We start from the raw sequence: 14,037 nt of genomic DNA, 5'->3' as shown, positions 1-14,037 counted from the left end.
CTGCACAGGAGAAAAACCACGCTCTTAGGCAGAATTCTTCCAGTTTTATAGCACTCCAGTGCCATTAGAGTTTGGCCCAGTGCTGCTTTCAATAAATAATTAACACCGCATTGTAAAGATTAGAAGTAAGAGAGATATGATTGTGATTCCCCTGACAGTGTCTTTGCTCAGCTGATCCCATCCCAGAGCTGATGCTCCATGCACAACCTGCCACTCTCAGCCTCCAGAACAGTCACTTAGAGCTGTAATCCTTGGCCTTCCAGGTGGGTTTCAGAGATCACAAACTCTTGTCCTGTATCTTGCTATCTTCTTTCTCAGGAACATGGGTCAGGAAGGGCTCCATAAATCTCTAGTTTGCTGTGCATCAGTATTCCCACAGCCCCATGTGCCCTGGAGTGCCTGAGTGCCTTTAGCTTAGGCATGGAATCCTGCTCCTCCATTTCACATCTGAAATTACAAGTCATGGATGTGAGGATGTTCCATGACACCCCTACCCACAGCCCAAGGCAGAGAACTTGAGTAAGTAGGTTTTGAGTAGGAAATGGACCTGTCCTAGAAAGAAGTCAGCCCTTCAAGCTAAGCAACCTTTTTTTCCCTAAACAAATCAAAGTAGGAATCTATTCATAAGAGATAACATTGCAGAGGAAAAAGTACAGAGATCTTTTCTTGTTTAGAGAAGAAGGGCCCCAGAGCACTAATCCTTCACCTAACATAAATGAATGTTCTTCAACACTTTCTTTTAGGAAGAATTGTGGCTGACACCTAAGCTGAACAGGACATACTTCTAGCAAAATAAGCATGTCTCAAGATACAGCATGTCAAGGCTGTTTTCACAGGCAAGCAAAGAGAGTCAAAACACAGCACCAAGGCCATATTTCCACATGTTTGGCAGTGGATGTGAGAAAGGAAGCAAAAAAAAATGAAGCAAAAACAGAACTGTCTGAAAACCACTTGGTTTTAGTACCCTTAACTTTTAAACTCAAGAACCTAAAGCAGATGTCTAAAGATAAGTCATTCTAAGAGCATATATTTACTTTCACAGATATATACAGGGAGTCTCTTGGATGCCTTTCAGGCACTGTGCTAGTCTCTAAGGTCTCCCTGGAGCTCTCTCTTCTCCAGGCTGAGCAGCCCCAGCTCTCAGCCTGTCTCCGCAGCAGAGGGACTCCAGCACCAGTTTCATTTTGTCCTCCCTGGAGGGCAATGCATGCACATTATTCCATTGGCTGCAGTTGTGGGAAGAACTTGGTGATGGGAAAAGCTGCTGCTCTTCCACTCTGGGAAGTACAGCAGGTGCCTTTTGGTCTTTTACTCCACATTGTATGAAGTGGCCAAAATTGCTGTGCCTCAGTATTCCCACACCCAATCCAGATCCACCCTGGATTCCTAGACACAGGCACTACCTGGTGTCACTAAATGCAGATAATACCTTTTGTTAATCTGCTTGCACTGATTTTAACTCCACTGTAACACAGAAAAGCTCAGACAGAGAAATGTGCTGAAATTTATGTCCTACGAAAACAAATGTCTCCTGAGTTGGAAAAACTGGTATATCAAAGTGGCACGAACAACATTTTAATAAAAAAATTACCCATGAACCTTCCCAGTTTTTAGATAAGTCTATTTTTGATTTGCAGGGCTTGAAATCAACACAAGACTTAACTTGTCAAATGCCTACAGCTCCAGCATTCAGATGTCAAATACACAGCAGAGGATAACAACAGCAGTTGCTCTGCTTTTAAAGTATTATAAATATCTACGATTCTAGATAGAAAAAATGAATAGGTGTACATTAAAAATAGGAGCACATAAATAAATATCTGCCTGGATGAAAGAGCAGAAGGCAGTTAGCAAAATTCCCTGACAGGAGTAATTTTGGCAAAGGTCATAGAAAGATAATATTTTATTAGATAAACTGATAGTGCTGAGAAAAACAAGCAGGCTTTTGGACATTCAGGGCATTGTTCAGGTACCACTGGAAAATTTTATAGGATGTTATAATGTAATCTGAAATGTTGTCAACTTGGAGCTCAGGGCCAGTAAAACAAGATACAGGACATTTAAAAAGGAATTTACTATTAATTTTTAATCTTGTATAAATCAAAACTTAAAATAGTGTCTAAAATCAGATGGCAACAATGATAATGCCCTGAACGACTTTATGTAAAAAATATCTACATATTCCCTTGGCCTGTACTGAGCTCAGACTGGTAGGAAAAGACACAAAGGATAGAGCAGATCAATATGAATGTTTTTCAGAATACGATTCCCTGACTTGATCACTCATCACACAGCCATGGATGTGCTTTGCGCAGTGCTAACCCCACTCTGAGCGATCATCATAGGCAAAAAAAAGGGACAGAAGAACCCAGATCCTGAAGCCTGACACTGATCAAACAGGGATCAGCATCAAAACCAAAACACTCTCCACCGCAGAAAAACATCTCCGCTGTTTGTGTCACCCAGCACAGCCCCCCCAAACCAACATTCAAATAGTCAAGAGAGACACTGGCCCCAGGTAAGGGGATACCCAGCACATTTACATCCCTGCACCTGCCCTGTGCCCACAGCAGCGGCACCAAAATCCCCCCCAGCAGCAGCAGCAGGTCTATAAAGCTCCTCTTGCCATCCCTGACACTCCACCAACAGCAGCCACTGACCTGCCTCAGGCTCTGCTGCCACAGCCCCCTTGGCCAGCACAGCTCTGCTCCCCAGCTCGCACCATGGAAGCTTGTCACCCTCCACAGCAATCCAATGGCACTTCCTATGGGGCCATGGCTTTGGCCATCATCACCCTGGAGGTGTTTGCTGGCATGTGGATAAATGCTTTCATCGTTTGTGTGCTTTGCATTGCCTGGGTCAAAAAGAAAACCCTGAACTCTAATGAGAAGATCTTGCTGCTGCTGGGATGCTCCAGGATTTCCTTTTTATGCGATGCATGGCTTTACCACTTCCTGTCAAAAATCTTTCCCAATTTGCTTCATTTTCAAACCATACTTCAAGTCCTTGCATCGATTGGAACGTCTTTTAATTATTCCAACTTGTGGATCTCAGCCTGTCTTTGTGGTTTCTACTGCATAAAAATTGCCAATTTCAGGAACAGCTTCTTCATCTACCTGAAAGTAAAAATTGACAGGATGGTGCCCTGGCTCTTGTTGGGGACAGGGATTTTAGCCTTGGCTATGGTCATTGTTACCTATGTCCTCAAAGAAACTCTGCAGAAGAACAACATCACTTTCACTGGCCAAGAAAATTTTTGGGAAGTAACTATCAGGAAGGATAAACATCTTTTCCCTTTTCATTTTCTTGCTGGCCTTGTATTTGCTGCCTCATTCCTGGTAGTCACCTTTTCTGCTGTTTTCCTTCTCTTTTCTCTCTGGAGACACAAGCGCATGATGCAGACAAACTCCATGAAGGACCTCAGCATGGATGCCCATATCAGAGCCATGAAATCTGTCCTCTCCTTCTTAGTGATGTACAGCATCAACTTTGTATGTTTGATCTTGACAATAATTTATGACACAAAGAAAGACAATATCATGACACTACTTATATACATATATTTGCATGCTTTTCCAAGTGTTCATTCCCTTATTCTGATTTTCAGCAATCCCAAGCTGGAAAAAGCACTGCTGAAGTTTCTCTCCTGTGTGAAGTGGGAATTTTTCATGAAGTAGGAACTGAGAGAGAAGCTGGAGCCAATGAAAAATGTTGATCTTTTACTGTAGAAAACAAGTAATTTCATTTCTGATGCAGCTCTCCAGGCAGTGTAGATGATACTGATGTTCACTCTTCAACATCCAAGTTACAACAACTTCATTTGTGTCTTTTGAGCTAAATTATTGTGAGCTAAATTTTATTATCATATTGCATTATTATCATATTTAGATTCAGCTAAACTTTGAGATATATTTTTGTTATAAACAAAGTCATTTAGCCCTGATGGTAGGAACGAAGCCTAAGCCCCTGTGTGGTGAAGGGATTAATTTGGGCATGAGAGTCTGCTGGTGGGGTGATGGATCATCGGGCAGAGCCCCTTTACCTCTACCTGGGCTCAGTGGAAGAGGGAGTGATGCTAATTAAGTGTTCAGCCCCTGCCCAAGACTCACAGCCTTTGCAATCAGAACCCTGGGTATCCCTCACCTCCACAGCAGCTGCCTGCCCACCACCATTCACCATGGCAGCAAGGAGGTGTTTTGACTGCAGCCTCACCTGCGTTTCTCCCAAAAGTATCAATCTGGCATTGCAAATCCTCCCTGGCAGAGGATGAGACTATCACCCCACTGTGCAGACAGGACAACAGGATTGCTTTGCTCTCCTCCCCAAGGCAGGGAACACCTCTTTGTAACAATTTGCGCTTTTGATTTTGTCAGATTGTACCCTGGTGAAATTCTGTTCATAGGCCTACCTAGTGGTGAAGTTGAGCTTAATGAATTATACCCATTGCTCTTCCTTATTTTCTTCTTCTTTCATAAATATTTTTAGAGCTAGTCCAGTGAGTGTATTTATTAGTAGCAATTCCAAATTTGTATTTCTACAATAAAGTGCATTAGTTGTGATTCTGTGACTCTGAAAGTTCTTATTGAACATGACAAGACTTACATGGTGAATTTGCCAGAATCAGAAATTCAACTGAGCTGCACCCAGGCCCTTTCATCTCTGAGGACCAGCAAGGGCTTTATTTTCTCCCACATTTCTAAACTCTTAATGGAGCAGGAAAATGTGCAAGACTGGAACACAAACTGGCTGCAAAAAATGGAATAACAATACTGCAAACCTGCCACAAATGTTTTGGTATTCACAGAATGAAATGGCTGCAATGCATAGGTTTCCCTCTATTTTGGTTTCCCTTTCCTTCTGCTGTGGCATATATTATGGGCTGCATCATGGCCTGGCAGGGGCTGATAGCTCAGTGTGAACTCGCTGAGCCCTGTCACTCACCAGAGGTGGTCACTGAGCCACAAAGAGCGAGGCAGGACCGGCCCCGGGGAGCTCAGGGGGTGCAGAGCCCCCTTCCCACTCCAGCCCTGCATGTCCTCTGCGCCCCACTGCCTGCAAGGACAGGACTGCCTGCTCTGTGGGACTGCTCTCCTGGCCTGCCCTGACCTGGAGATGAGATTGGCTTTTCCCAGTGCACTCTGGCTCAGTTACAGCCCCAGGAAGGTGGGTTTTCTGCAAGGTGCGCGTGGAAGGAAGACCCAGCTTCATCTCACAGTGATCCACAGGCAGATGTACAGGGTGTCTGCGCCAGGAACTGCAGCTGGGGCCTGTGGGGTCTCAACTAGGTGAGGTCAGGGCTAGGGAAAAGCCAGTTCCAGGCATTCCAATGGACCCAACAGCAGACATTGCCCATCTCATCAACAACCATTGTGGATCCTCTGGGAAAACAGAAGTCCCGAAGGACTGCAGGCCATGGGAGAGAGAGAGGACTGCAGGCCATGCTGGACCAGGAGAACAGTGAAAGAGACAACTTTCTATGAACTGACAACAACATTCCCTGTCCTCCTGAGGATAGGAGGTGGTAGAGAATCTCTGAATGAGTTAAATTGAGCCTGAGATTATTGGGGGGTGAAGATCAAATATTCTAGTTTCATGCACGTTCTACATCATCCTATTCTGTTTTCAATAGGCAATAAATTAAACTGATTTTCCCTGTGTCAGCTCTGCTTTGTCTGTGAAAATAATTGGGGAGTCATTCCCCAGTCTTCATCCTGAGTCATGAGCAGTTCCATCTTATTTGCCACCCCTGTCCTATTCCAGAGTGAGAGTCAAGGAGTTACTGAGTGGGAGTCTGAGAGCTGCCCAAGCACAACTCACCATGACAGAGAAATGTGAAATAGCTCCAGTGTGGAGGAACACATTCAGGGCAGACAGCTCAGGCAGCAGCTGCAATGGGAGGGAGCTGCAGGTTGTGGGGAAGTGCTGGGAGTCCCAAGCATGGTGCCAAGCCTTGCACAGCACAGGGCACAGGGACCTGTGGCACCAGACAGCTGACTAGACACTTAAGACACTCCAGTCATCATGTGCATAGACAGGAAGGACACAAAATCCCAGGGACCCAATTGTTTGGCTTACCTCCTCAGAGGCACCCAGCTTGAGCTGCTTCTGCGCTACTGTGTCATGATTACAGTGCTTTAAAGATCCAGAGGCCTGAGACTCCACTATGGGAAACCCAGTGCCAAGCAGGTGAGGAAACCTGGTCTGGCTGTGAGCGTGGTGTGTGCAGGGAGGGGAGTGGGGCAGCTGCCCACGGTGGAGGGGCTTTGGTGCCCGCAGTGACAGTCTCTGGTGCTGGGCCATGACTGTCAGAGGCCTCCTGGGGGGTGAGACAGGAAAGTTTCCTTCACACCAGCATGAACAGAGCAGAACATGATGGGGTCATTTATTTTACCAGCTCACACTCAGGGCATCGTTTACCTCACACCCAGTGCCAGGTGTGCATTTCTCATCTCACCTGCCAAAAGCTTCCTCCCTGTTTCTGAACTGAGAGACACAACCATTTAGGCCAGAGCAACCTCTCAACCACTGGTTCTAGCAGGCTCCCTCACCAAACTACCCAACTCTCCTTAAAGAGCAACTGCCCAGAAACAAGCAAACAAATAATTAATGCCACTTTACAACATGCCAATCCACCTTCTGGGGCTAGGAAGCATTTGAATTTGAATTTATATTTCCATAACAAGTTCATGACACCTGCCCTGAGGGGATTTCATTTTGTTTTCCAGGATTGTATCCTGAAACAATTGTGGCCTTCTGTGCATTGAAGTCCAGTTATGGATGGAACATGTCCCAGCAGTGTGGACTAAGGAATATTGTGAGAAACAGTCCTGAAGAATAGGGCCTAGGAAGGGAGGGGATAGGTTGCTCCATGTGCTGGAGAAAGAATTCCCCTGCAGCCTGTGAAAAGGCCCATGGTGAGGTAAGTGTGCCCTGCAGACCATGGAGGTCTGTGGTGCAAAGGAGAGGCACCTGCAGCCCCAGGAGAGCCCCACAGCACAATCGTGGGGGTGGTGTAACCTGAGGGATGGCAGCCCATGCAGAGACCACTCTGGAATCAGCTCATGCTGAAGGACTGCAGCCCAATGGAGGGACCATTGCTAGAGCAGGGGAAGAGTGCAAGGACAGAGTGGAGGAGACAACTTGTTAGGAACTGACTGCAACCCCCATTCCCCATCCCTCTGCACTAATGTAGGGAACCTGAGAAAGAGGCCTTGAAAGGACAGGAACAGCCACACATCCCTTCTTCCCCTTCTGCTGCTCATGCACTTCATCCTTTTACCTGAAGCCACAACAGATTACACAAAAAAGCCCTGGAAGACCCATCTCATTCCCTACATGCAGTGCAACATCCATCCCTCACAACCTCACATGCCACAAGCCTCAGCAGGCAAAACCCAGCACCTTGCAGATGGCACCACACAAAACACCACAGCCCCAGTGAACCACGCTGCACATCCATTCTTCCATCCCCACAAAACCCCTGAGAATGCGACAGCCAGCACAGAATCCTGCTCCTGTGCACCAGCCCCACTCAGCTGGCACTGCAGGGGACAGGGTGTCCATCAGCACAGCCACCCTGCACAGCCCATGGGGACAGATGCAGGATGGGCCCAGCCTGCAGAAGCTGACACATCAGAGGTGTCAGAAGGCAATGGGAATGGCAGCCCAGTGCTGGCACAGTATGGAAAACTGCTCTGGGTCACATTCCAAGTCTTTATGATGGCAAATCAATGCAATTGGGAGCATGTGATATGAATGTTCATGTAACACCCTCCTGGCTCTTATATCCCACAGAAAACATGGCTATCATCATTTGGAAGAGAGAAAATGCTGGTGGCTCATTTCCTGTAGCCATAGAGTTCCTGCTTGGGCTTTCATTTTTCCTGCTTCCACCACAGCACCAGATGAGATCTCCTTGGTTTCTGTGCTCCTGATGTGCAAGGCCAAATGGGACAGATCCTGTACTACCCCAAAGGGCACAGGCAGTCCATGCCATACCAAGCTTAACACAACTTGCCTGGGAAAAACCTCACAGCTTTCAGGGTCTAAATAATTTGGAAGATTTAGGGCACTGCCATGTGGGGGAAACTCAGCATGGTGCCATCTTTGAAAGCCTTCACTTTCCCAAGCAGATGAGATTGGAACAGGGAATAGTCCCAGTTTTTACCCCATCCCCCCATATGCTTCAAAATAAACTTGGCAAAAAGTACCAGCTTTATTTTCTTGGCTCCCATGACCTGCCCCACTAGGGGGCTCTTCACTTACTCTTAAGGCAATGCCCTTGGAAAACAAACATGGATTTCAATGCCCGTGAAGCATCAAAATAAATGCCAATTTTCCAGCATGTGGGCTGAACGTTGCAGCACCCAGACTCTCAGACTAAAAAGGACACTGAGTCCCCTGACCTGCTGAGCACAGTCAGGGCTCTGCATGATCATCATAGGCAAAAAAAAGGGACAGAAGAACCCAGATCCTGAAGCCTGACACTGATCAAACAGGGATCAGCATCAAAACCAAAACACTCTCCACCGCAGAAAAACATCTCCGCTGTTTGTGTCACCCAGCACAGCCCCCCCAAACCAACATTCAAATAGTCAAGAGAGACACTGGCCCCAGGTAAGGGGATACCCAGCACATTTACATCCCTGCACCTGCCCTGTGCCCACAGCAGCGGCACCAAAATCCCCCCCAGCAGCAGCAGCAGGTCTATAAAGCTCCTCTTGCCATCCCTGACACTCCACCAACAGCAGCCACTGACCTGCCTCAGGCTCTGCTGCCACAGCCCCCTTGGCCAGCACAGCTCTGCTCCCCAGCTCGCACCATGGAAGCTTGTCACCCTCCACAGCAATCCAATGGCACTTCCTATGGGGCCATGGCTTTGGCCATCATCACCCTGGAGGTGTTTGCTGGCATGTGGATAAATGCTTTCATCGTTTGTGTGCTTTGCATTGCCTGGGTCAAAAAGAAAACCCTGAACTCTAATGAGAAGATCTTGCTGCTGCTGGGATGCTCCAGGATTTCCTTTTTATGCGATGCATGGCTTTACCACTTCCTGTCAAAAATCTTTCCCAATTTGCTTCATTTTCAAACCATACTTCAAGTCCTTGCATCGATTGGAACGTCTTTTAATTATTCCAACTTGTGGATCTCAGCCTGTCTTTGTGGTTTCTACTGCATAAAAATTGCCAATTTCAGGAACAGCTTCTTCATCTACCTGAAAGTAAAAATTGACAGGATGGTGCCCTGGCTCTTGTTGGGGACAGAGATTTTAGCCCTGGCTATAAGCATCATTACCTATGTCCTCGGTGAAACTCTTCAGAGGAGCAACATCAATTTCACCGGCCAAGAAAATTTTTGGGAAGTAACTATCAGGAAGGATAAACATCTTTTCTCTTCTCATTTTCTTGCTGGGCTTGTATTAACGGCTTCATTCCTGGTAGTCACCTTTTCTGCTGTTTTCCTTCTCTTTTCTCTCTGGAGACACAAGCGCATGATGCAGACAAACTCCATGAAGGACCTCAACATGGATGCCCATATCAGAGCCATGAAATCTGTCCTCTCCTTCTTAGTGATGTACAGCATCAACTTTGTATGTTTGATCTTGACAATAATTTATACCACGAAGAAAGAAAATATCATGACACTACTTATATACATATATTTGTACGCTTTTCCAGGTGTTCATTCCCTTATTCTGATTTTCAGCAATCCCAAGCTGGAAAAAGCACTGCTGAAGTTTCTCTCCTGTGTGAAGTGGGAATTTTTCATGAAGTAGGAACTGAGAGAGAAGCTAGAGCAAATGAAAAATGTTGATCTTTTACTGTAGAAAACAAGTAATTTCATTTCTGATGCAGCTCTCCAGGCAGTGTAGATGATACTGATGTTCACTCTTCAACATCCAAGTTACAACAACTTCATTTGTGTCTATGAGCTAAATTATTGTGAGCTAAATTTTATTATCATATTGCATTATTATCATATTTAGATTCAGCTAAACTTTGAGATATATTTTTGTTATAAACAAAGTCATTTAGCCCTGATGGTAGGAACGAAGCCTAAGCCCCTGTGTGGTGAAGGGATTAATTTGGGCATGAGAGTCTGCTGGTGGGGTGATGGATCATCGGGCAGAGCCCCTTTACCTCTACCTGGGCTCAGTGGAAGAGGGAGTGATGCTAATTAAGTGTTCAGCCCCTGCCCAAGACTCACAGCCTTTGCAATCAGAACCCTGGGTATCCCTCACCTCCACAGCAGCTGCCTGCCCACCACCATTCACCATGGCAGCAAGGAGGTGTTTTGACTGCAGCCTCACCTGCGTTTCTCCCAAAAGTATCAATCTGGCATTGCAAATCCTCCCTGGCAGAGGATGAGACTATCACCCCACTGTGCAGACAGGACAACAGGATTGCTTTGCTCTCCTCCCCAAGGCAGGGAACACCTCTTTGTAACAATTTGCGCTTTTGATTTTGTCAGATTGTACCCTGGTGAAATTCTGTTCATAGGCCTACCTAGTGGTGAAGTTGAGCTTAATGAATTATACCCATTGCTCTTCCTTATTTTCTTCTTCTTTCATAAATATTTTTAGAGCTAGTCCAGTGAGTGTATTTATTAGTAGCAATTCCAAATTTGTATTTCTACAATAAAGTGCATTAGTTGTGATTCTGTGACTCTGAAAGTTCTTATTGAACATGACAAGACTTACATGGTGAATTTGCCAGAATCAGAAATTCAACTGAGCTGCACCCAGGCCCTTTCATCTCTGAGGACCAGCAAGGGCTTTATTTTCTCCCACATTTCTAAACTCTTAATGGAGCAGGAAAATGTGCAAGACTGGAACACAAACTGGCTGCAAAAAATGGAATAACAATACTGCAAACCTGCCACAAATGTTTTGGTATTCACAGAATGAAATGGCTGCAATGCATAGGTTTCCCTCTATTTTGGTTTCCCTTTCCTTCTGCTGTGGCATATATTATGGGCTGCATCATGGCCTGGCAGGGGCTGATAGCTCAGTGTGAACTCGCTGAGCCCTGTCACTCACCAGAGGTGGTCACTGAGCCACAAAGAGCGAGGCAGGAACGGCCCCGGGGAGCTCAGGGGGTGCAGAGCCCCCTTCCCACTCCAGCCCTGCATGTCCTCTGCGCCCCACTGCCTGCAAGGACAGGACTGCCTGCTCTGTGGGACTGCTCTCCTGGCCTGCCCTGACCTGGAGATGAGATTGGCTTTTCCCAGTGCACTCTGGCTCAGTGAAACACCCAGCGAACAGGCTTTGCCCTCGATTGGGGAAGCAACTTGAGGCATCAGGAGTGGAGGAGACAACTTGTTAAGAGGTGACTGCAGCCCCTATTCAACTTGGCCCTGTGCTGCTGTGGGAGAGTAGTTGGAGGATCTGGGGATGAATTAGGGAAGTTGGCCTCAGATGAATGGGTTGTAGAGGGAGTGGGATCAAGGTTTCCTTTTCTTCCTCATTATCCTGCTCTATTTGCTATATTTAAATGAATTAAATTAATTTTCCTGATGTCAAAATACATTTTGTCCACGACAGTAACTGGTGAGTGATCTCCCAGCCATTATCTCAAAACATGAGTTTTTCCAGCCTCTTTTTCACCCCTGCCCTTCCTGTGGGTTCGAGGGAAAAACCAGCTCGGTGGAGTTCTGGCTTCTGCCTGAGGGCAACCCATCACAGCAGCTGAAACATGAAATAGTGTCAGCAAATACAAAACAGAACCTGAATTGGTCACTTCTGCCAGCAGCTCAGGTCCAGAGACAGATTGTAAGCAGCTCTGCTTGACACATCTCCCCTGTGAAAGGCCCTGAAAGGCAGGAACAACCACACATCCCTTCTTCCCCTGCTGCTGCACTTGATCCTTTAACCTGAAAGCCACAATTGATTACACAAAAAAAGCCCTGGAAGACCCATCTCATTCCCTACATGCAGTGCAACATCCATCCCTCACAACCTCACATGCCACAAGCCTCAGCAGGCAAAACCCAGCACCTTGCAGATGGCACCACACAAAACACCACAGCCCCAGTGAACCACGCTGCACATCCATTCTTCCATCCCCACAAAACCCCTGAGAATGCGACAGCCAGCACAGAATCCTGCTCCTGTGCACCAGCCCCACTCAGCTGGCACTACAGGGGACAGGGTGTCCATCAGCACAGCCACCCTGCACAGCCCATGGGGACAGATGCAGGATGGGCCCAGCCTGCAGAAGCTGACACATCAGAGGTGTCAGAAGGCAATGGGAATGGCAGCCCAGTGCTGGCACAGTATGGAAAACTGCTCTGGGTCACATTCCAAGTCTTTATGATGGCAAATCAATGCAATTGGGAGCATGTGATATGAATGTTCATGTAACACCCTCCTGGCTCTTACATCCCACAGAAAACATGGCTGTCATCATTTGGAAGAGAGAAAATGCTGGTGGCTCATTTCCTGTAGCCATAGAGTTCCTGCTTGGGCTTTCATTTTTCCTGCTTCCATCGCAGCACCAGATGAGATCTCCTTGGTTTCCGTGGTCCTGAAATGTTATTTCCTTTCAGGAAGGGAAACAAAATCTTGCAATTTTAGTGGGAATCAATTGGGCAAGCTTTGGTCTGTGTCCCTGCACTAAATAGCACATCATGCCTTTTGAAGGCTTTCCCTTTGACCAAGTTTGAATTTTTTTTAAAGTATCTATCGTCTTATATATTACAACAGTTCATTTATCATTATATGTTGTGCTATATATTAAGAGTTCTTTTACCGTTATGGTCTAAGGATTCCATAGTGCCTGAATTTCATACCTCATCAATGTTTCTTATAGGCATCTCCTCTAAGCACTGCCTGTTCTTGGTCCTTGCAGCAGCCATCAGACTCTTCTGACTTCACTTCCCACCAATCCACTCTTTTAGGCCACTAGTTCTTATTGGCTACAGGTGTTGCCTGTTATCATCCGGCCTACTCCTAATCCTTAGTAATAGGGTCCAGCTGCAACGTTGGGGGCTAAGATTACATTCTACATTACCCATACTGTGTCCTCCTACAAGTATCCAGGCCATGTCCCTCATATCTGCCCCTGAAAGTTGTCTTGTGGGGGGATAGAATGTAACAAAATATAAAAGATAGTGCAGAAGGTAATCTCGCCCCTGAGGAGTTGCAGCTGTACTAAGAACCAAAGATTAGGAACAGGCCTGCCCTTAATAGGCTGCAGCTGTGACTAGTAAGGATGAGTGCTATAAAAGAGTGGGTTAGCTGGTCAAGAAGAAATCTGTTGTTTGTTGGCTGTGCTGTGAGGAGCTGCCCATGAGAATTTGCTAAGAAAGTATGGAACTCTTGCAATTATATAAAAACTGTTGGTGACTCCTAAGTTGTCTTGTGGTAACTTGGGTAGAGGACTGCAGAGAGAACCGTAAAGATGTGATCCCATGGTGGTTGTGAAAAAAGGACTTAATTATTAAATGACATCATCTTGAGATGCTTCAGGAAGATGACTGCAGACCTAAGAGCAATAAGATGGTGGAGTTAGGCAGACTAGGAGCTAAGCAGACAGACCAAGAGCCTAAAAATCTAGATGAGTCATAGCCAAGCAGACCTGGGAGCCTAGAAGTCTGGGCAACATATGACATACCACCCCTAAAAATAAGAGTGCTGGATATGAGGAGTGGATGCTACACACTTTACTTGTTTGGTGTATTGGAGCCAGCCCTGCACGTCTCTGCCAAGGTATGGCTGCAGTCCAGAGGGGACCCAGGATGGTGCTGGGTTCCCCCTGAATGGCAGAGTGTGCAGCAGGACAGGAGCTGTAACACAGAGCTCTGAGAAGCAGAGTCAGAGCTGCGCAGCCAACATGTAAGAGAAGCCCTCTAAAACTGTATAGTGGCCATCTCCACAGTAACCCAATGTGATCCATGATTGGGCAGTAGGGCGAGGTGCAGCTGAAGATGGAGCCCAGCGTAGCATTGAGGGCAGCAGGGGAGGCTGCCTGGTGCAGACCTGACAGATTTTGACACCTGGGGTACAGGTGAGCCACTGGGGACACAAATGGGAAATAA

General features: G+C 46.5%; 2 protein-coding genes across 2 annotated transcripts; both read left to right on the top strand.

Annotated features, from left to right (window-relative positions):
* Window positions 1–2,723: 2,723 nt before the first annotated feature.
* On the top strand, window positions 2,724–3,677 carry LOC131555050 (taste receptor type 2 member 9-like). The gene has a single exon (XM_058800723.1). The coding sequence runs from the start codon at window positions 2,724–2,726 to the stop codon at window positions 3,675–3,677; it is 954 nt and encodes a 317-aa protein (XP_058656706.1).
* A 5,144-nt stretch (window positions 3,678–8,821) lies between these two features.
* Window positions 8,822–9,775, top strand: LOC131556216 (taste receptor type 2 member 9-like). Its single transcript, XM_058802680.1, has one exon. It carries the CDS (start codon window positions 8,822–8,824, stop codon window positions 9,773–9,775), a length of 954 nt encoding a protein of 317 aa, XP_058658663.1.
* Window positions 9,776–14,037: the final 4,262 nt, after the last annotated feature.

The sequence above is a fragment of the Ammospiza caudacuta genome, chromosome 3 (genome assembly GCF_027887145.1).
Source record: "Ammospiza caudacuta isolate bAmmCau1 chromosome 3, bAmmCau1.pri, whole genome shotgun sequence".
In the NCBI taxonomy this organism is placed as follows: Eukaryota; Metazoa; Chordata; class Aves; order Passeriformes; family Passerellidae; genus Ammospiza; species Ammospiza caudacuta.
Note: the sequence above shows the minus strand (reverse complement) of the source record. Positions and strands in the feature narration are given on the sequence as shown.